Source organism: Capricornis sumatraensis, chromosome 11 (assembly GCF_032405125.1).
Source record: "Capricornis sumatraensis isolate serow.1 chromosome 11, serow.2, whole genome shotgun sequence".
Taxonomy (NCBI): Eukaryota; Metazoa; Chordata; class Mammalia; order Artiodactyla; family Bovidae; genus Capricornis; species Capricornis sumatraensis.
The window spans coordinates 20,388,701-20,410,256 of NC_091079.1; the positions used below are offsets into that span (position 1 = coordinate 20,388,701).

Here is a 21,556-nt window from a genome sequence, read left to right on the forward strand (position 1 = left end):
ACACAGAGGAGGCGCACTGCGCGCACACGTCGCCCGGGGGCGGGCCCTTTACTGGGGCGGGTTGCTAGAGGCTCCCGCCCGGCAGCTGCACGCACACAGGCAGGAGGACCTGCAGCTGCTCTGCCGTCGGCCACCGAACCTTGGTGACAAAGAAGAGGCGGAAGTGCTGCAGGCGCGCCTCCTGGAACTGGTTGGGGCCGTACTCGGGCCCATCGGTCGGCCGCAGCAGCGACAGGTACCTCTCCTGCTCCAGCAGCCCGTGGCCCAGCAGCTCCTGCGCCAGGCCTGGCTGCACCGCCTCCAGCTGCTGCTGCACGGCTGGGAACAGATCCACCTCACGCAAGTCAAACACCAGCGGCTTCCCAAACCTGAGAGGACAGCGCAGGCCGTGGGCAGTGAGGGCTGGGGCGGGAGTGGGTGTGGCATCCGGGTGCCTGCCCTCCGCCCACCTCACCTGAGCGCCCCCAGCAGCGCCAGCCGGATCCTCTCCGGCCGCAGGTGGTCAGGGTTCACGGCATCCACGTAGTTGGTGTCCTGGTAGCGCAGGAAGGTGGCCGCCTGGCCTGAAGGGTCAATAACAAGAGGCCACCTGGGGCCGACCTCCAGGTCGCTGCCATCTGCTAGAACCCCCAGCCCACCCCTGGCCGGCCGGGACCACTGACCTGCCGTCTGCGCAGATTCGGTCACCCACGTCCTTCATCAGCACGTCGTGGAGCTCGCTGACCTGGCACTTTAGCCCGGGCACCTCCTCCTCCGCTGTGGGGGTGTAAATGTAGGGCCGATGGGAGGAGCTGCCCAGATAACCCCCGGGGGCCCTCCCGCTCCAGCCCCAGCCCCGCCCCACCCACCCTCCTGGGTCTGCTCCCGCAGCTCCAGCCTGGCCAGGGCCAGCGCCTTCTCTGCCTTCTGGGCCTCCTGCTGGAGCCTGTCCACTTGCTCCTCTGCATCCTTGATGGCCTGCAGGGGGGCCCCACGCTCTGCTCAGGGCAAGGCTGGACACCAACACCCGCCTGCTGTGCACAGCTGGGACCCCTAAGGAAGAGGGGGCGCCCCACCCCAAAGGCGGCTGTTGGAAGCTGACAGCCCAGAGGTAGGGCTCCCCAGGTCCACGGGGGAGAAGCCAACCTGCAGCGTGAGCGCGGCCAGGCCTGCGCCCCTCTGCTCGCACTGGTCGTGCTCCGCGATTCTCCGGTTGAGCTCGCAGTAGGCCTGCTGCAGCTGGGGGGCAGGGGGCGAGCTGGCCTCCGGACCAGGTTGGGGGTCCGCAGGGCGCCTCCGCACTCCCAGCTCTCCGCCCGCCCTACCTCCCCTCCGGGGGCGGGCGGCTCACCTGTTGGTGACATTGCTGCTGATCCTTGGCCAGCTGCTGTATTTTGAGGTTCATGCTGCAGTGGAGGGGAGCGGTCAGAGCAGCCCCGAGCCAGCCCCCCTGCCTCCCACCCGCCGCACCGTTGGGCCTCCGCCTCCTCGTGACGCGCAGCCTCCTGGGCCCGGCGCTCCCGCTCTGCCTCCATGTTCTGGAGCATGGCGTCTGTGAGGCTCAGGTCCCACGACTGCAGCACACTGACCACCGTGTCCAGCGAGGCCACCTAGCGAGAGAAGCTACTGGTCAAGAGCTTGGGCCGCCTCTTCACCTGGGGAGGTGCTACAGTCCCACTCCGGACAGGACACCCCAGGGGCACAAAGGCGGCCCTGATGGTGGGGCAGGGAGGGGCCCGGAGCCTTGACCATCATGATCAACACCCACAAAGCCGGGCCCTGGAGGGTCCCCACGGCCTCCTTCCTGAAACCTCAGGCTCCGCATCCCCCAACCTGCTCTCCTCCACACCCCACCCACCAGCCCCCACTGCAGGGTCCTGGCTGCAGCCTTTGCTGTCCCCTCGCAGACCTCCATCTGTAGGACACAGCCCTCGTCTGCACCCATCCCAGGCCCCACCGCTCCTGCTCCGGAGTGAGGAATAGCCAAAGGAGGCGAACTTCTCAGCATGGGGCACAGGGGCCTGGCAGCGTTTCATTTCTGGACTCAGGAGGTTAATCCGGGTTTAATCGAGCCACACAACTTTGATTTGTATAATATTCAGTATGTGGTTTGTATTTAAAAAGAAAGTTAAAAGATGTGCAAAATCAGGGATGAGAGGAATGGACAGATGGAGCAGATGAGTAAGTTAGTGAATTAAATGATAAAAGAATGAAGGATTCTTGGGTTAATTGAATGAATGGATGAAATAATGAATTGATACATAAAAATTAGCAAGAAGAGATAAGAAAGCCTTCTTCAGTGATCAATGCAAAGAAATAGAGGACAAGAACTGAATGGGAAAGACTAGAGATCTCTTCAAGAAAATTAGAGATACCAAGGGAACATTTCATGCAAAGATGGGCTCGATAAAGGACAGAAATGGTATGGACCTAACAGAAGCAGAAGATATTTAGAAGAGGTGGCAAGAATACACAGAACTGTACAAAAAAGAGCTTCACGACCCAGATAATCATGATGGTGTGATCACTCATCTAGAGCCAGACATCCTAGAATGTGAAGTCAAGTGGGCCTTAGAAAGCATCACTACGAACAAAGCTAGTGGAGGTGATGGAATTCCATTGGAGCTGTTTCAAATCCTGAAAGATGATGCTGTGAAAGTGCTGCACTCAATATACCAGCAAATTTGGAAAACTCAGCAGTGGCCACAGGACTGGAAAAGGTCAGTTTTCATTCCAATCTCAAAGAAAGGCAATGCTAAAGAATGCTCAAACTACTGCACAATTGCACTCAGCTCACATGCTAGCAAAGTAGTGCTCAAAATTCTCCAAGCCAGGCTTCAGTAATACGTGAACCGTGTACTTCCTGATGTTCAAGCTGGTTTTAGAAAAGGCAGAGGAACCAGAGATCAAATTGCCAACATCCACTGGATCATGCAAAAAGCAAGAGAGTTCCAGGAAAACATCTATTTCTGCTTTATTGACTATGCCAAAGCCTTTGACTGTGTGGATCACAATAAACTGTGGAAAATTCTGACAGAGATGGGAATACCAGACCACCTGACCTGCCTCCTGAGAAATCTGTATGCAGGTCAGGAAGCAGCAGTTAGAACTGGACATGAAACAACAGACTGGTTCCAAATAGGAAAAGCAGCACATCAAGGCTGTATATTGTCACCCTGCTTGTTTAACTTCTATGCAGAGAACATCATGAGAAACGCTGGACTGGAAGAAACACAAGCTGGAATCAAGATTGCTGAGAGAAATATCAATAACCTCAGATATGCAGATGACACCACCCTTATGGCAGAAAGTGAAGAGGAACTCAAAAGCCTCTTGATGAAAGTGAAAGCGGAGACTGAAAAAGCTGGCTTAAAGCGCAACATTCAGAAAACGAAGATCATGGCATCCGGTCCCATCACTCCATGGGAAATAGATAGGGAGACAGTGGAAACAGTGTCAGAGTTTATTTTGGGGGGCTCCAAAATCACTGCACATGGTGATTGCAGCCATGAAATTAAAAGACGCTTACTCCTTGGAAGAAAAGTTATGACCAACCTAGATAGCATATTAAAAAGCAGAAACATTACTTTGCCAACTAAGGTCCATCTAGTCAAGACTATGGTTTTTCCAATGGTCATGTATGGATGTGAGAGTTGGACTGTGAAGAAGGCTGAGTGCCGAAGAATTGATGCTTTTGAACTGTGGTGTTGGAGAAGACTCTTGAGAGTCCCTTGGACTGCAAGGAGATCCAACTAGTCCATTCTGAAGGAGATCAGCCCTGGGATTTCTTTGGAAGGAATGATGCTAAAGCTGAAACTCCAGTACTTTGGCCACCTCATGCGAAGAGTTGACTCATTGGAAAAGACTGTGATGCTGGGAGGGATTGGGGGCAGGAGGAGAAGAGGACGACAGAGGATGAGATGGCTGGATGGCATCACTGACTCGATGGACATGAATCTTGAGTGAACTCTGGGAGTTGGTGATGGACAGGGAGGCCTGGCGTGCTGCGATTCATGGGGTCACAAAGAGTCGGACACGACTGAGCGACTGAACTGAACTGAAGTGAAGGGATTTAATGGATGAATAACTTAGAGAAGATGGTTGAACAAATGGATAGATGAATCCAATCCAATCATTTGACACAACTTGTGACTGCCTTTCGTGTGACAACCAAAAGCACAGTCCCTGCTTTCTCAGAATTTCCTCTCAAGTGTGGGACATCCCTGCTGGCCCAGCAGCTAAGACTCAGTGCTCTCAGTGCAGGATGAATCCCTGGTCAGGGAACCGGATCCCACACGCCACAACTAAACCCTGGTGCAGCCTAATAAAGTTTTTTAAAGAGAATTAAAAAAAATGTTTCCCTCAAAATTTACTTCTCTCAAGTAAACAGCATGAGTGGGTGTGTGAATGGATGGATGGATAGCTGTGTGAATTGATAGTAGTTAAATACATGAATAAATGAGGATGGCTTAAGGTGGTAGGAAGGGTGAAACAGATACAGTAGCTAGTGGCCAGACCAGCAAGTTTATTAATAACATGACTCATAAGCTAATAAGAAAAGGTGTGAATTGATGAAAGAGTAAATCCAGTTCAGGGAAAAATGATTGGATTGAGTGGATAAATTTATGAAAACAATGATAGCAGGACAGATGAGGGATGAAGGGATGGCGGCCAGAGGCACAGCTCGTGGCTGAGGTCACTCAGTTCTACAAGGCGGCTTCCCTTGTGGCTCAGTCGGTAAAGAATCCGCCTGTGGTGCAGGACACCCAGGTTCAATTCCTGGGTTCGGAAGATCTCCTGGAGAAGGAAATGGCAACCCACTCCAGTATTCTTGCCTGGAAAATCCCATGGGCAGAGGAAGCTAGCGGGCTACAGTCCATAGGGTCACAAGAGTCGAGCACGACTTAGCAACTAAACCACCATGTTACTGACTTCTCTGTCTACTTGTTTCATCAGTTGCTGAGGTAGGGATGCTGAAATCTGCTACTATGATTGCAGTTTTCGCTTCATGTACAGCTGCAAAAAACATTCAGGATTCTTTCGTCCTCTTGATGAATCCTCTGTCCTTATGAAATGATTCTTTTCTCCCCAGTAATATTCTCTGTTCTGAAATCTACTTCTTCTGATGTTAATATATTTATTTCAGCTCTCTTTACTCAGTGTTATCCCAGCACACTTGTCCTGTCCTTTTAATTCTCTCCTATTTGTGTCTTTGAAGTTTGTTTCTTATGGCAGAATACTGTTGAATTTTTAAGAAACATGTACTCATTTGGCTGTACCGGGTCTTTAGCATGGCACGGAGCCCTCTGTTGCGGTGCGGCCACCTCCGGCTGTGGCTCACAGGCACTGAAGCGGGGTCGGCAGCTGCTCTGCTCCTCCGCACATGGGATCTTGGCTCCCTGACGAGGGATCAAACCTGCATCCCCTGCATTGGAAGGTGGATTCTCAACCACTGGACCACCAGCAAGTCGCTACAGTTAGATTTTTGTTTTAATCCAAAAGACAATCTGCCTTTTAATTGGGGTCTTTTGACCTTCTACACTTAAAGAAGCTATTGATATGGTTGAGTTTTACATTACCTTTTGCTATTGTTTTCTACTGGTTCTAGTATTATCTTCCTTTTCCTCTTTTTTTGCTCTATAACTCTATTGATATTTAGTAGTTGCTTTAGGGCTTCCAGCATACATATACCTGTAACTTATGACGGTCTGCCTTTAAATGATATTGTACCACTTCACATACAAGAACCTTCCACAGTAGGTTTCATTTCCCCTTGCCAGCCTTTATATTTGTGTCACACAATTGAACCAAACAACTATAATTTGTGCAGTTTTCAGTACGTGTACCTCCATGTGTTATAAAACCACATGACACATGCTGTTATTTTTTGTTTCAACTACTTTCTCAGTAAGTTTAAATAATAAGGCACTATCTCATACATTTACCTGTGTAGTTACCCTTGCTAGTGTTCCTCACTCTTTTGAGTGGATCCATATTTCCATCCGGCATCCCTTCTATTGGTATGGCTTCCTTTGATGTTTCTTATAGTGTGAATCCACTGGTGATTGAGTCTTTCAGCTTTTGTGTGTCTGCAAAGGTATGTCTTTTATTTTGCCTTCAGTTATGAAAGATATTTGCACTGCGTATCGCATTCAAGGTTGACAAGATGTGTTTCCTTCTTCAGTACCATTAAAGACACTGCCCCACTCTCTCCTCACTTCCACTCTTTCCAACAAGAAGTCTGCCATAATCCTTATCTTTGTTTTCCTGTCTATGTCTTTTTTCCTCTGGCTTCTTTTAAGATTTCTTTATCACTGGCCTTGAGAAATTTTATCACATTGTGCCTTAGCCTGATTTTCCTTTCCGTTTCTTGAGATTTGAGGAGTACGGTTTATACCTTTCATCACATTTGGAAACCTTAAGGTTATTATTTCTTCAAGTATATATGTTTTTCTGTTTCTTCTCTCCTTTGGAGACTCTAATTACATACACAGTAGGCCTCCTGAAACTGTCCCACAGCTCATGGATACTCGCCATTTGGAAGAACTGCTCTCTCTTCTGAGTGTTTGTACTTGTAAGTAGTTTCTATTTTGTAAGCCTCAAATTCACCAACCTTTACCTCTGTTCTAAGTCGACATTAATCTCATCCGTAGCTTTCTGTTTCTCATCTCAGACACTGTCATTTTCACCTCTAGAATTTAAGTGTTTTATGTCTTCCATTCTCTATTCAATTTTTTGAGCATCTGGAATACAGTCACAATAGCTGTTTACAAGCCTTTCACACTAACTCTGACATTCACGTCAGTGCGTTTGCCTTGACTGGTCAAGGTTTCTCATGGTCATATTTTCCTGCACCTTTGTATGCCCGGTATCTTTAATTGGTGCTAGACAACGTGCATTGTGTCTTGTTAAGAGCTGTTTATGTTGTATCTCCATACATATTCTTGAATTTTGGCATACAGTTAAATTACCTGGGAAGTTTTATCCTTTGGGACTTGCCCTAAGATTGGTGAGGCTGTACCAGAGCAGCATTCATCCTCACGACTGAGGCAAGGTCCTTCCAAGTACCCCACCCAGGGCTGCAAACGCTGTGAGACCTCCTGCCCAGGCTGGCGGAGACAGTCTAGGTACTCCCTCCTTCCATCCTGATGGGTGCTCTGACCCAGCCTCGAGGCATTTCCTCGCTTCGTATTCCCTGGATCCCCAAAGGTGCCCTACACACCTCTGGAACTCTCATTAAAATTCTTATTACAGTATAGTGGCCTTACAGTGTGGTGGTAGTTCCAGGTGTACAGCAAAAGCGAATCAGTTATGTGCATACATACAGCCACTGGATGTATGACTTACTATTGAGTTTTGAGAGTTGATAAACATTGTAAACACAGGTCCTTGATGCTTCTGAACTGTGGTGTTGGAGAAGACTCTTGAGAGTCCCTTGGACTGCGAGGAGATCCAACCAGTCCATTCTGAAGGAGATCAGCCCTGGGATTTCTTTGGAAGGAATGATGCTAAAGCTGAAACTCCAGTACTCTGGCCACCTCATGCAAAGAGTTGACTCATTGGAAAAGACTGTGATGCTGGGAGGGATTGGGGGCAGGAGGAGAAGGGGACGACAGAGGATGAGATGGCTGGATGGCATCACTGACTCGATGGACATGAATCTTGAGTGAACTCCGGGAGTTGGTGATGGACAGGGAGGCCTGGCGTGCTGCGATTCATGGGGTCACAAAGAGTCGGACACGACTGAGCGACTGAACTGAACCGATCAGATGTGTGGTTTGTATGGATTTTTCTCCTTCTCTGTGGCTTGTCTTTTCATCCACTTAACAGGGGCTTCAGCAGAGCAAAAGTTTTACATTTTGATGAAGCTCAATTTGTCAAGGTATTTTTCTTTTATAGACTGACTGTGCTTTTTGTCTAAGAAATCGTTCCCAAAGATTTTCTCTTGTGCTCGTCTATACGTTTTAGAGTTTACGTTTTGCATTTAAATCCACAATCCACTTTGGGTTAGTCTCTTTATAGGGTGCAAGGTTTAGGTCGAGGTTCATTCCTTCGCCTGTGGACGTCCAATTGCTCCAGCACCAACTCTTAAAGAGACTGTCCCTGTTCTCCCAACAGCTAGAGGGCTCCTGCTCCCCACTGCCCAGCTGTGTGCTGCTCCTCTCAGTACCCCCTGCACCCCTCCCCCGAACTCAGGCACCAGTGGGTTCCACGTCCTCCTCAACACCCCTCAGCCTGCACACTTCTCCAGCCCTCAGCCCGGGGCCCACCAGGGCACCAGCATCTGAGGGGTGGGCCTCCCTGTGCGCTCCTCACTCCAGCGACCCTGAGGCTGTGGCCAGGTCCTTCCGCCCTCCTGGCCTCACTATTGTTCCTTCGTCTAGCGTGGAAGCAGTAGTTTGAAGCCAAAGGCTCTGCTGGTCTTTTAAAACCTGTTCTGTTGCTTATCAAAGAGCGGAGAAGAGCAGAGGAAAGGACAAAGGGCAACCCTGGAGCAGGACCGGGGGCGGGGCTTGCGACTCGGGGGTGGGGCGGGGCGGGGCTTGAGATTCCACTCAGACTCACTAAAGAAGGTGGTGGCACTGGCTGACCCGCTTTCACAGCTGTTCCCAGAGGTCCTGGGCTACCTATCTGACCAGGCCTCCAGGACCCGGGAGAAATCCAGCCCCCTCGCCCCCGGTCTCCAGCCGAGGGCCTGGGAAAAGGCCCATTGGTACTGTTTCCAGATGCCAGGGAGGAGCTGCCAGACCGAGGCACCTGGAGAAGGGGCTTAGGGATCAATTTTCTCAGAAACGGGGAAATTCTGAGGGTGAGGGTCCAGATTGGCAGGACGAATGCTGCCCTCAACCCCTGAGCCCCCGCGCTGTCCCCAGGAGCCTTGCTGTTTCCCCACCTTCCTTGGAAACAGTATTTCTAAGGTGGACTGAGGGTCCGGGGAGAAGAGAAGAACCTGGCCAGAGGAGGACCGCGGAAGCCAGAAGCTGTGGTCTTGATGGCGCGTTCCCGGGAAGGCTCACAGCGAGGACTTAGGTAGGGAGAGGGCCTCCTGGGTCCAGGAAGTTCAGGACCCAGCCTGGAGCGCTACCAGGCTCCTGACAGCTTTGGGAGAGGGAGAGCGAGCGTCCCGCGGGGTTCTGCCCTCCTTCGCACACCTGCTCGGGTGTGCTCCCGTCGTCCGCATATACCCGGGGGTCAGCTCCGAGCTTCAGAAGCACCTCCACGGCTTCCAGGTGGCCCCCAAAGGCCGCTCGGTACAGCGGGGTCCGGCCGAAGGCGCCCTGCGGGACACGCTGGCTGAGCAGGGCCCGCCATGGCGAGGCGCGACCCCCAGCCCTCGAGGGCCCCGGTGCCCACCTTGCTGTTGGGACTGGCGCCCTGCTCGGCCAGCAGCTGGATGGCCAGGGACTGCCCGCCTGCCGCCGCCTCGGACAGTGGCGGGGCCACTGTCCTCAAAGTCCACCAGGGCCAAGCGCCGCTGCAGCCGCCGCGCCATTCCCGCCGCGTCGCAACCCATGCCCTCGCGGGTCAGCAGCTCGTCCACCTGCGCCAGGTGGCGGTCAGCGGCGCCCCAAGCTCAGGACCCTCCGCCCCGCCGCCCCCCCGCCCACCTCCCGCAGGACTGCCTGGATCTCGCCCAGGTTCCCGTCGAAGGCCGCCTCCAGCAGGCGCGCCCCGCGCAGCCGCTCCTCCTGCCGCCTCCGCTCGGCCGCAGCCGCTTCTTCCTACTGCCGCCGGGCCGCCTCCTGCTCGCGCCGAACCTGGGCCACGAAGGCCTGTGGGAGGTCCAGTGCGATCATAGATCAGCCCTGCGTCCCACCCCCGACTAGCCCTACAGTTCCCGCCCCGCGGCCCTGTGTCCCCGCCCCCAGACCTACAGTTCCCGCCCCCGGTCCTGTGTCCCCGCCTCCAGACCTACAGTTCCCGCCCCGCGGCCTTGTGTCCCCGCCCCCAGACCTACAGTTCCCGCCCCCGGCCCTGTGTCCCCGCCCCCAGACCTACAGTTCCCGCCCCGGGCCCTGTGTCCCCGCCCCCGGCCCTGTGTCCCCGCCCCCAGACCTACAGTCCCCGCCCCCGGCCCTGTGTCCCCGCCCCCAGCCCCACCTGACCTCACCTCCCTCTGCAGCTTCTCCATCAGCTCCTGGTAGTCCTGGTGCTCCTGCTGACGGCGGGCCAGTTCCTTTCTCGCCAGGAGTTTCCGGAAGGCACACTGGATGACGGTGGCTGCTCGGTCCTCCGCGGTTGGCCCTGCTAGTGGGGAGAGGGCTTATGGATCCCAGGATTCCCCTCCACGCGGCGATCCTCGCGGCTGCGGGGCCACCACCAGGTGTGCCAGAGCTCCAGGTTAACAAGGCGAGTGGAGTAGGCGAAATCCCTCCCGACCAGACCAAAGGATCAAAAATGTTCTAAAATACACACACGACCAAACCAGAGTAATCCAGCGGCAGAGAGCAAATGAGGCTGAGCCAGATAACTGGCACAAAGCCTGCCCTTTCCCATCCCAGACACAGCTGCGACCCTGCAAACACCCTCTGAGCCCGCAGCTTGGGAAGACATGTGGAGATGGTGGTGAGAAACCCAAGCAAGCTCGAGAAGCTACTGTTGATCCTCAAAGACTCCCTCCCTCTGAAAGCCAGAAGGACCCCTTCCAAATTCAGGCAGCCACACCCAGAGCCAGGGCCGACAGGGCTGAAGTGGGTGATCTCAACCACAAGTGCACTGGAGCTCGGAAGAGGGAGCCCCTGGGACCTGTGATCCATTGGCCCCGCACTCAGCCTGGAGCCCGGTGGCACACTCGGCCACAGCGGAGGGTCCCAGCGCTAGAACTAGAAGAGGCATTCACACCCACCTGCCACTCTCTGACCCTGTGATGTGTGACCGCCTAACCTCTCTGTGCCTCAGGATCCCTTTCTCTAAATGGGGTGATGGCAGTCACACTCCACAGGGCTTTGCAACAGTCCAGTAATAGAACCGGTGAGTCCTGAGAGTAACTGCTCAACCTGTGTTCTTGGTTGAGCAAGAACTAAGAGAGCAGAGGAGCAGCGGACCCAGCTGCCAGGCTCAGCGTGGAGGAAAGGGCAGGGAGAAGGTGCACACGCGCTGCCAGATGATGCGGCATTCAGGAGACTGGGGAAAACAAGCAGAGGAGCCCGCTGTCCACAGGCACCGCAAGCTGGGGAGGAGCTCAATAAAAACAGAAATTCAAGGGATCAAAGACAAGAGGGAGAAAACGGAACGAGGAGACAGATAATAGAGTCGTCACAGAAAAGATGGAAGACAATTCTCAGTTCTGCAGGCCAACAACTACAGCACGAGCAGCCAGAAACCAAGCCCGTGTGGTGCAGAGTCGGGCACGCAGGTGAGGGCACAGTGAGGACCATGCCTTAGTGTCTCTGGAATGTGGAGTCTAGTGATGGGGAAAGTATTTAGAGATACAACACGCGAAATTTTCTGAAATGAATCTTAAGACAAAAAGGACAAAGAATACACCAGGGAGCAGAACAGCTGGCATCGGATACGTCCTATTTAAGTTGCTGGCCCTTAAGGAAAACGTTATTCAAGCACCCAAGTAGGAAATAAATCCAACTGTGCTCTCCTGGGACATTTTATAGCGACATCAAATGTAGAAGTCAGCAAATGAGTGCAGCCAAATAAATATTTTTAAAATAAAATTTAAAAACAAACAAACAAAAAATTATTATTCCTGACTGCACTCTGCCAGGCACCAGAAGGTGCCAGGAAACAGACCCTAGCGACACGTGCACACAGTATACTTGGTCGCGTTTCTGTCCTTGATCTGGCACCCAGCTCCCTAGCCGTGGGAGAGACATGAGATGCCAGTAACCGGGTGAGAAGCGCAGAAATCACAGTGAATCAAATTCGCACCTGCGGCTGAAAGGGAAGCCAGCGTCCCTTCAGGACAGGGCCCAAGACCCACCTCGGTGTGCACAGATCTGCCTTCCAGCCTCCCAGAGGCCCTGGTCCACTGACTAGGGTTACCAGGCCCTGGAGGAAGGACAGCAGGCAGACACTGGGGACTAAGCTCTGGTTCTGAACCAGTTTCCAGGGCCCCCAAACACTGCCGTGTCCACTGGTCAAAGTGGGGCTTATCACGCCCAGAAGACACTGGCCAAGCTGTGCCTGGATTCCTGATTCACAAAGACCACGAGCTGAGACACGGCCGCTCCTATGGCCGAAGGACCTGCGGGCAGGCAGAGCGGACGACCCCCGCACTGCGCGAAGGGAGCTCACACTCGTGCGGGGGCGGCGTGTGCGGAGGCTGCCAGCCCCGGGCCTGGACGCCCAGTGGTGCAGGCCCTGCAGACGCTCCGTTTATCCCGCCAGCAGGGGGCGCGGGAGGCGGCGGCAGCGCAGCGCCGCCCGCCTGCTCGACGCCCCTCTGCTCTGGCGCTGCCGGGCAGCGGCCACACCTGCCGGGTCCCCCAGCCGGCCACGCGCGCCAGGACGCCTCCTTCCGCCTTGCCCGCCGAGAGCGGTCTTTCTGAATCATGATGACCTCGCCCGAAGCCCCCTTTGCTGCACCCAGGCCAGTAAGGAGTGTCAGGGGCTGAGCAGATTGAGCAGGGAGGTGCAGGTGGGCTCCAGGAAGAGACCCACGGCAGCCCAACAACGCTTATTTGTTTAAGCCTACCCCTGTGAGGGTTCAGAGGAGAGCCCTGCATCAAACAATGAGAAACACCCGTGACCTCACCCTCTGCAGGCTGGGCTGGTGCTGGGAGGCCAGTGGGCTGTCCTTAGGTCAATGGGAGATGGGAGCCCAGAACCGAAGAGGCTGAGCAACAGCAGTGAGCTGTGGGACCAGGATGCTATCGCCATAGGCAGCAGTCAGGGGGACAGTCAGGATGCAGAAACCCCAGGGCGAGAGGCAGGGCAGGCTCCATCCACCCGAAATCGGACATCAGCCACCAGTCTTTCACCCACTTTTCAGACAAAAGTCAAGGTCAAAGACTCACAGCTGCTGGGAGAGAATCCCAGACGCCCTTGGTGGAGGCCCTGCAAAGCCTCTCCAAGAGCTCTCCCCAGGCTGGCATTCCCTTGCCAGCCCCGGAGGAGTTGGTGGCCTCTGTCAGGGTCAACAGTGCCCTGGGGAAACAGGAATAGACTTTTTGAGGCCTATAGACATGATATCTGAACTGACACTGCTGCCTGGGGGGAGGCGGAGGTGCATTGCCACATCATTATGGTCCTGTTTTCAGAGCAAAGGCTGAGGGACAGGCGGCGGTTTGGCCCCAGTCCATTCCCAGGTCCATCTGTGACAGGGTCACTTGGCTGCTGGCAGAATGCTCACACTGGCTTCTTGACCAGCAGAGCTGTTACCGTAGCAAGAGCCAGAGGGGAGCTTGAGAAACTCCCCGTTCCCACCAGGACCGTGATCAAAATAGAACAATTTCCTGGAGGAACTGAAGAGACTAATACCAGCACCAAAGACGTGAGAGACGCCTATAAATACAGTCAGCTGACCTTTGACAAAGGGGCAAAGGCAATGGGTGAAGCCAAGATGGTCTCTTTAATAGATGTTGCTGGAACACCTAGGCGTCCACACACAAGAAAGTAAATCTGGACACAGATCTTACACCCTTCATGGAAATCAACTCAAGATGGATCACAGACCTGAATGTGAAACAAAACTGGAGCACTCCCTGGTGGCCTAGTGGTTAGGATTCTGGGCTTTCACTGACGCAACCTGGGTTCAATCCCGGGTTGGGTTACTGAGATCCCATATGTCTTACAATCAAACCAAACAAATGAAAACCCCCACAAAACTGATTTCTAGAAGGTAACAGAGGAGAAAACCCAGATGACCTTGCAATGACTTTTTAGGTACAACACCAGAAGCACAATTAATGAAACAACTGATAAACTGGACTTCATTAAAATGAAAATTTTCTTCTCTACTAAACACAGCCTGGGAGAAACGTTTGCAAAAGACACATCTGATAAAGGACTGTAATCTGAAATATACAAAGAACTCTTAAGATCTAACAGTAAGAGAACAACCTGATTTTAAAATGGGCCAAAGAGCTGAACAGACACCTCACCAAAGAACCGATACTGTTGGCACAGAAAGCATATGAGAGATGCTCCACATCACCTGTCAGCAGGAAATGCAAACTGAAACAAGAGGGAGATACCTCTGCAGGCCTATTAAAGGAGCCAGAAGGCAGGCACTCTGACACCAGGTGCTGGCGAGGATGCGGAGCAGGGGAACCTGCGGTCAGCGCTGGTGGGAGCGCAGGAGGCTGCAGCTGCTTTGGAAGACAGTTAGGCAGTTGCTTATAAAACTAAACATACTCTACTAATTTAACAACTGTGCTCCCTGGTATTTACTGAAAGGAACTGAAATCTTATGCTCACATCAAATCCTGCACGTGGATATTTACAGCAGATTTATTATAATTGCTAAAACCTAGAGGCAACCATGATGTCCTTCAGTAGGTGAGTGGGTAAATAAACTGTGGTTCATCCAGACAATGGAGCCCTAAAAGGAAGTGAGCTCTCAAGACACAGAAAAACACAAGAGGTGCCTCCCTGCAGACTGAGCGCGGTGGGTGGAGAGCTGCAGCCCCCGCCACCCCCAGGAAGGCCGTCGTGTGGCACAGAGGAGTGCGGCTGGATGTGCTCCTTTCTGTCCTGAAGAACCGCTGTGTGCCTGATGCCTCAAGTTCTGGAGTGAGGACCCCGGCTCCTTTACTCAGTAATATGCACTTATGGGGAACCTTAAATGCATATTCATACTGTTCATGGAGTTTTTAAGGCAAGAATACTGAAGTGGTTTGCCATTCCCTTCTCCACTGGACCAGGTTTTGTTAGAACTCTCCACCATGACCCCTCCGTCTTGGTTGGCCCTACATGGCATGGATCATAGTTTCATTGAGTTAGACAAGGGTGTGGTCCATGTGATCAGATTGATAAGAGGCTTATGGAAGCTTCCTGATGGGAGAGACTGACTGAGGAGGAATCTGGGTCTTGTTCTGATGGGTGGGGCCATGCTCAGTAAATCTTTAATCCAATTTCCTGTTGATGGTCCCTCCCTGTTATTTGACCTGAGGCCAAACTATGGTGGAGGTAATGAAGATAATGGCATAAGAAGAAGTTGGCTCAAAACTCAACATTCAGAAAACCAAGATCATGGCATCTGGTCCCATCACTTCCTGGCAAATAGATGGGGAAACAATGGAAATAGTGACAGACTTTATTTTTTGGGGCTCCAAAATCACTGCAGATGGTGACTGCAGCCATGAAATTAAAAGACACTTGCTCCTTGGAAGAAAAGTTATGACCAACCTAGACAGCATATTGAAAACCAGAGATATTACTTTGCCAACAAAGGTCCATCTAGTCAAAGCTATGGTTTTTCCAGGAGTCATGTATGGATGTGAGAGTTGAACTATAAAGAAAGCTGAGCACCAAAGAATTGATGCGTTTGAACTCTGGCTTTGGAGAAGACTCTTGAGAGTCCCTTGGACTGTAAGGCGATCCAACCAGTGCATCCTAAAGGAAATCAATCCTGAGTATTCACTGGAAGGACTGATGCTGAAGCTGAAACTCCAATACTCTGGCCACCTGATGCAAAGAACTGACTCATGTGAAAAGACCCTGATGCTGGGAAAGATTGAAGGTGGGAGGAGAAGGGGACGACAGAGGATGAGATGGTTGGATGGCATCACCGACTCAGTGGACATGAGTTTGGGTAAACTCCAGGAGTTGGTGATGGACAGGGAGGCCTGGTATGCTGTAGTCCATGGGGTCTCAAAGAGTCGGACACGCCTGAGCAACTGAACTGAAATGAGCTTAAATGCATATTACTCAGTGAAAAAAACAATCCAAGAAGGCTATAATACTGTATGATTCCAAGTATCTGACATCCTGGAAAAGGCAAAACTATGGAGACAATAACAAGACTGATGGTGGTGAGGGATGGAAGGGGGTGTGAGGAACAGACAGAACATGGGGGAATTCTAGGGCAGTGAAAATCCTCCGGGTGATGGCACAATGTGTACGTGTCATTAACATTTGTCCAAACCCACAGGATGTACACCGAAAGTAGACCCTAATGTGAACTGTGGTGTGTCCATGAGGCTCATCAGCTGTCAGCAGTGTAAGTGGGGGCGCTGATAACAGGAGAGGCCACGCATGTGTGGCAGGCTGGGCGTCTATGGGAATCTCCGTGCCTTTCCCTCAATGCTGCTCTCAAAGAATAAAGCCTAAATTAAAAACCCAAAGACCTGAGGAAGTCAGTTGTGGTGGTGTCCATCACATCTCCGCTAAATTCACTTGTCTGGCCTCTGCAAGAAACAAACAATGGAGGGAGAAGATGGATGAAGGCAATGTGTACAGACGACGGGCCAATCAGGGCCACCCTGGGCCTCGGGCACCTGGTGTGTGGCACCGCCTGGCCCGTGGTGCCCTCCTGTCCATGCCAAGCAGCAGGCCCTCTCTGCCCTGCCTCAGGACCACGTTACTCTCGGCGGGCAAGATGGCAGCCCCCGACGACGCCCCTGTCTTGTTCCCGGGAGTCTGTGAACACGCTCTGTTACATGGCACAGGCCGTAAAGACTGGAGGCAGAACTAGGGCCACTGTCAGCTGACCTGAAGACAGGAACCCAGCCGGGGTCATCAGAGAAGGTGCAGGAGAAGACGCAAAAGAGCTGGGACTTCGGAAGAGGCTGCTGATTCTGGACAGGGAGGGAGCAGCCATGAGCCAAGGAATGCGGGCGCCTGCAGGAGCTCGAGGACAAAGGACAGATCCTCCTCTAGAGCGTGCAGGAAGCACCTTGATTTTAGTCCAGTGAGGCCCAGGTCAGCCTTCTCACCCACAGAACTGCAAGACAGTACATCTGTGCTGTGTTGAGACATTAAAAGTGCATTAACTGTTGTTACAGAAGCTACAGGGAACCAGCACAGAAACCCACGTCATCCCGACAACTCACGGATCCAGGCAGCTCCAGAGGATGGGAGACTAACCCACACTAATGAAGAGTTTAGAGTTTGCAGATCTGGGACGTGCCAGGGTACCTTAAAGGTAAGAGCTAAGCTGTTATGCCTCGGACCTCCTTCCATCAAGGGGCTCAGAGCTTGGCAGGCCTCTCAGGGCTTCAGTGCAGCTCATGCTATCTCTGGGGATAGCACCCGTGTCCAAGGAGGCCCAGGAGGCTAACAGTCAAGCCCAGGGGTTCTGGTGGAGGCATGTGCTGCCATGCTGGGTGGCTGGCAGGTCTGATGAGCTGAAGCTGTATACTTGTGGGGAGGAGGAGGCCGGGTGGGACCCAGTGGGAGAGCCACAGCACAGACTTCAGGCTCCAGAGCAAGGCTGTGCCTCCCCTGAGAACATGGTTCTGGATCTGGAGAACAGCTCTGGGATGGGGAGGGCCCTGGTGGAGCCTGGAGTCCAGCCAGGGCTCCAGAGAACAAGCAGCCTGAGTCCCCACCCTGAGCCGAGGTCCTAGCTCTGGGACTTGTGGCGCTGGGCACACGCAGCGGTCCTTCACAACAGAAAGGAACACATCCCGATGCACTCCTCTCTGCCGCGCAACAGGGTTCCTGGAGGTGGACAGGGGACTCCGGCTCGATCCACAGAGCTCAGTCCACACGGAGGTGCCCCTCAGACTGTCCGCTGCCGCCTCACAGCTCCTCTCGGGAGGTCCCAGCGGAGGAGAGAATCTCCCGGGGTACCCGGTTCACGGCAGGGAGAGTGGCCTGCGGTGTGCACGTAGACAACTCCAGGACAACGGGAAGGGCTTAGCCAGTGTCGTGAGCCTGAAGTGAACAAGTCTGGAACAACGGCAGGCAGGCCTGAGGAAGGCGTGCGGGCAGACTGGCAGCACATGCCCCTCTCGTCAAGACCGATCTAGACTGGCTACTGACCTGCCGAATAACCGTCGTGACATCAACTTGTGCACTCAAGCTGACAATTTGGACAGATTGTCAGAAATGTGGGTGGTGATGGGAAGCCAGATTCTCTCTGGGGCAAGGGGCTTCTTGGAACAGACCAGAGTGTGAACACGCTGGAAGGGTACCCACTGCAGGGAGCCGAGGCTCCCAGACACGTGAGCACGGCCGCAGAAGGTGGGGGTTGGGGGCACGTGCACTTCTGGCCGTCCAGCCCAGAGCAGAGCAGTCCTGCGTGACACCTCCACTGTGAGGGGACCCCGATTGTACAGGCTGAAGTCTAGGCTCTGCAGTTGCACCTGTCCTCTGGTTCGAGGCTGTGCCTGCAGACCAATAACACATCCGTGGTCCTGGCACCCGCCCTGCCTAAGTGGGGGACCCGCCTCCTGCAGAAAGAGGTGAAGCAATGGCAGGTCTTGTGTTACTCCAGGTCCATGGGGCACGGCCTCAGACAGGGCTGGACCAACCTGTTGAAGGCTCGAAACCCTGACCTTGTGAGGCTGGTTTCCGTTCTGCAAAATTCAGTAGAGCCCACTTCCCACTACAGAAACTCACAAGGAGGGGGCAGACACTGGTCCCTCCAGTGCCTGAGAACGGGAGCAGGACCTAAGGGCAGACTGGGCTTCTCACCAGGTGCCTGGATCTTGAGGAAGTGACAGCAGGACAAAACCCCTGGAGACAGCCCTTGGTGGAGCAGCCGGGAGAGCACAGCAGCAGCGCCACCCGGGCAGGGCTCCCGGGGCCCAGCCTGCCTGTGTCCTCCGCTGCCTCTCATTTCTGCCGCTCTCCAGGCCCCCATCTCCTGCCACTGGGCATTCTTCCAATACATAGGTTGGGCATTAAAACTTCTATGAAACCGACAGTCAGGACTCTGGAAGCCTTCTGGGGTCTGGCCCTGTCCTCAGGACAAGGTCAGGCTCCTCATCCTGGCCCTTTCATGGTCCGGGGGGAAACCAAGGTGACTGGCAGTGCTGGGAGTCTATCTGGGGGTGAGGCCAGAGCCACCCGGGGAGGACCACCCTTGCAGGAGAGACTGGCTGCTGGTGGCCGCGACATGGAGGAGACTGGAGGGGCCAGTTCAGAGCCAGAGTCAGCCGGCAGGGTGTGGGGGGGCGGGGGGGGGTGGGCGGCAAGGGATGTGGGGGCAGGGAGCTGGCCGCAGGCACAGGCTTGCCAGGGAGCAGAGCCAGACGGCAGACACGCGAGGCGAGGGCCTCAACGGTGCGTAACTTGGAAGTGCCGCAGAGATTGAGGACACCCATCAGGTGGGTGCGCCTGAATGCGGGTCTGGGCCGCAGGAGGAAACTTTTCCTAGAGATTCTGCTCTAGAGGCCACTGCCAAGAGACCATGACTGAGGCCTGGGACTGAGGGCGCGCACCCCCCCCCCAGGGACGCTCTGCCAGGGCGGAGGAGGTCCCGCCTCCGGAGGAGGCGGTGGAGTTGCAGGCGTACGAGAGAGGGGCCCCGCGAGGCCGCCCCGCAGGCGCACCCCAGCACACGCGTTCGCGGGGCGTGCACACACGGGGACGGTGCAGTGTCCAGCCCCCGGCCCGAGAGCGCACTGGGGAGCGTGGGTTCTCACCTGCAGGGGCCTCCGCGCGCTCGGGGGTTGCGCGCCCCGTGGCCTGCGGGCCGGTCTCCTCCTGAGGCTGGCGGCTCTCTCCGGGTTTCACTGGGGGAGGGGGGGGTCAGTGGGGTGGGGGTGGGTGTGAGCTCGGCCCTGGAGAAGCGGCCGCCCGCAGCCTCACCGCGAGGCGACCAGGGCCGGGCCGCGGCCGCAAGGGGGCGTCGGCGACCAGGCCCGCCCGTACGTGGGCTGAGCTCCAGGCCCGGAGCCCAGGTGTGGCGAAGCCACCGCAGGACTCGACGCCCGCCCTACCCCACCCCTAACACTGCACCCGCCCGGTGCCACTTCCCGTGCCCCGACGCTACTCCCGCTCTGTGCCTCCGTCTACCTACTCGCGAGGCCTCTGGGGCAAGGGCTGAGCGAGAAGGGTGCAGCCGGCGGGGCTGGGCCAGGCAAACCAGTTCAGCCAGTGTGACGGGGCCCTGGGCGTGGGTGTGAGTCAGCGGCCCCGGGCTGGGGAAATGACGGGGAGGAGCCGTGCGTGGGGCCCCCTCCCACCAGGAAGCGGGGGGACGCCGCCAGGCAGGCTGGCCCTGCGTGCCTCCCCCACAGCCGTCCCCAGGGATCCAGAGGCTGGCCCCTGTGGGCAGAACCGCCGGACCCCCAATCAGGACGTCCTCACGAGCCCTGCCCCAGCTCAGGGCAGGCCGGCCTCTTCCTTACTGCCCCACGTCAGTCCACTAAAGGCCATCCAACGTCCTGGGCCTTCCAACGCCCAGTCTCTTCCACCAGTCCCTGCCCGCGCCACCCCCCCACCCCCACCCCGCCCCCGGCCCCCAGTGGAAGTCTCCCTCAGAGGGAGCAGCGGGTCCATCAACTGCACAGGACGCCCCATCCCCCGCAGCTCCCCGCGCCCGCCAGGTGGGCTTCTCCCCCCATACTGGCTGGGGGCTGGGGCCACGGGCTCCTGTGGCAGTCAGGTTGGAGCAGTCTGTAACCAGTAAGCACCCTGCCTGGATGGTTGGCGTGGCCCGGGTCGCGGCTCCGAGCCCTGTGGGCTGCAGCTGGAGTTTCCCGGGAGCAGGGGAGGACGGGGTGGGACGGGGTGGGGGGGCACTGGTGCCCGCCCAAGGCAGGACCAGACGCGTCCCGACACACAGCCTGCAGTCTGGCTGCCGAGTTGCCTCCTCCAGTTTCTCTCAGTCTCCCTCCCAGTCTGGCCGAAGAGGCCTGTGCCCCAGCAGCCCTGCGCCGTGTCAGCGCGTTAGTCAGCCTCGCGCCGGGTGAGCAACCGCGCCGCCAAGTCCCTATAAACTCCCTGGCGTGGCCCAGCCCGCGGAGTGGGTCTGTGAGGCCCACAGACAGAGCCCGGGTCAGCGCCTCAGCCGGGGTGCCAGCCCAGGGGAAGGGCAGACACGAGGGGCCGCAGGAGCGGAGGGCCCACCGTGGCCTCTCAGGGGAGCCCCCTGGGCCCGCCTGACCGAGGCCGGCCAGCAGATGAGTCGGGGCCCCCGAGGAGCAGACACCTGGTAAAACAGGCGCCAGATTGGGGGCATGTCTGGCAAACGAAGTAGAGCTCGCAAACCCCGGCCCAGGAGGGCGGGCAGGGCAAAGAAGGCCACGGGGCAGCAGGGCCCTGAGGCCAGGCCCCCGCCCCCCGCCCCAGGGTGCCTGGGGGACAAGGTGGGGGTGGCCCCCGCGGGGCACGTGACCAGCAGCAAGCTGGCTCCCCAGGGGCACCCCAAGGTGGCCAGACCAGAGCGGCCACAGGGAGCCGAGAGGCCGGAGCAGGCCGCTGCCGTGGGGTCCGAGCTGGTGCTGGTGCCCGCTGCGGACATGGAGGGCTACGGGGTGGGCGGCCTGGTGTCAGGCCTGGGCCCGGAGCTGCTGAGGCTCCACGAGGTCGAGCTGTGCTTGGCCCAGGAGCAGCTGCTGCTGGAGGACCGGCGTCGGCAGGCCCAGCTGCACATGCGGCTGTGGCAGGAGGAGCAGCTGTGGCTGCAGCAGCTCCAGGAGCAGCAGGCCTGGGTGCGCGTGGAGGGGCTGGAGCTAGCCCTGGCCTTGGAGCAGCTCCGCAGCGAGGGCCTTGAGGCGCTGCAGAC

General features: G+C 55.7%; 1 protein-coding gene across 1 annotated transcript; it reads right to left on the reverse strand.

The window, feature by feature from the left end:
* Positions 1-64: 64 nt before the first annotated feature.
* IQANK1 (IQ motif and ankyrin repeat containing 1) lies at positions 65-21,010 on the reverse strand. The gene is given in 14 exon segments (XM_068984071.1): positions 65-368; positions 455-589; positions 663-756; positions 849-957; positions 1,126-1,218; positions 1,331-1,385; positions 1,441-1,589; positions 9,132-9,257; positions 9,334-9,421; positions 9,423-9,520; positions 9,588-9,752; positions 10,091-10,224; positions 19,470-19,559; positions 20,899-21,010. Coding segments are annotated over 14 exon segments (1,752 nt in total).
* Between the last annotated feature and the right edge of the window lie 546 nt (positions 21,011-21,556).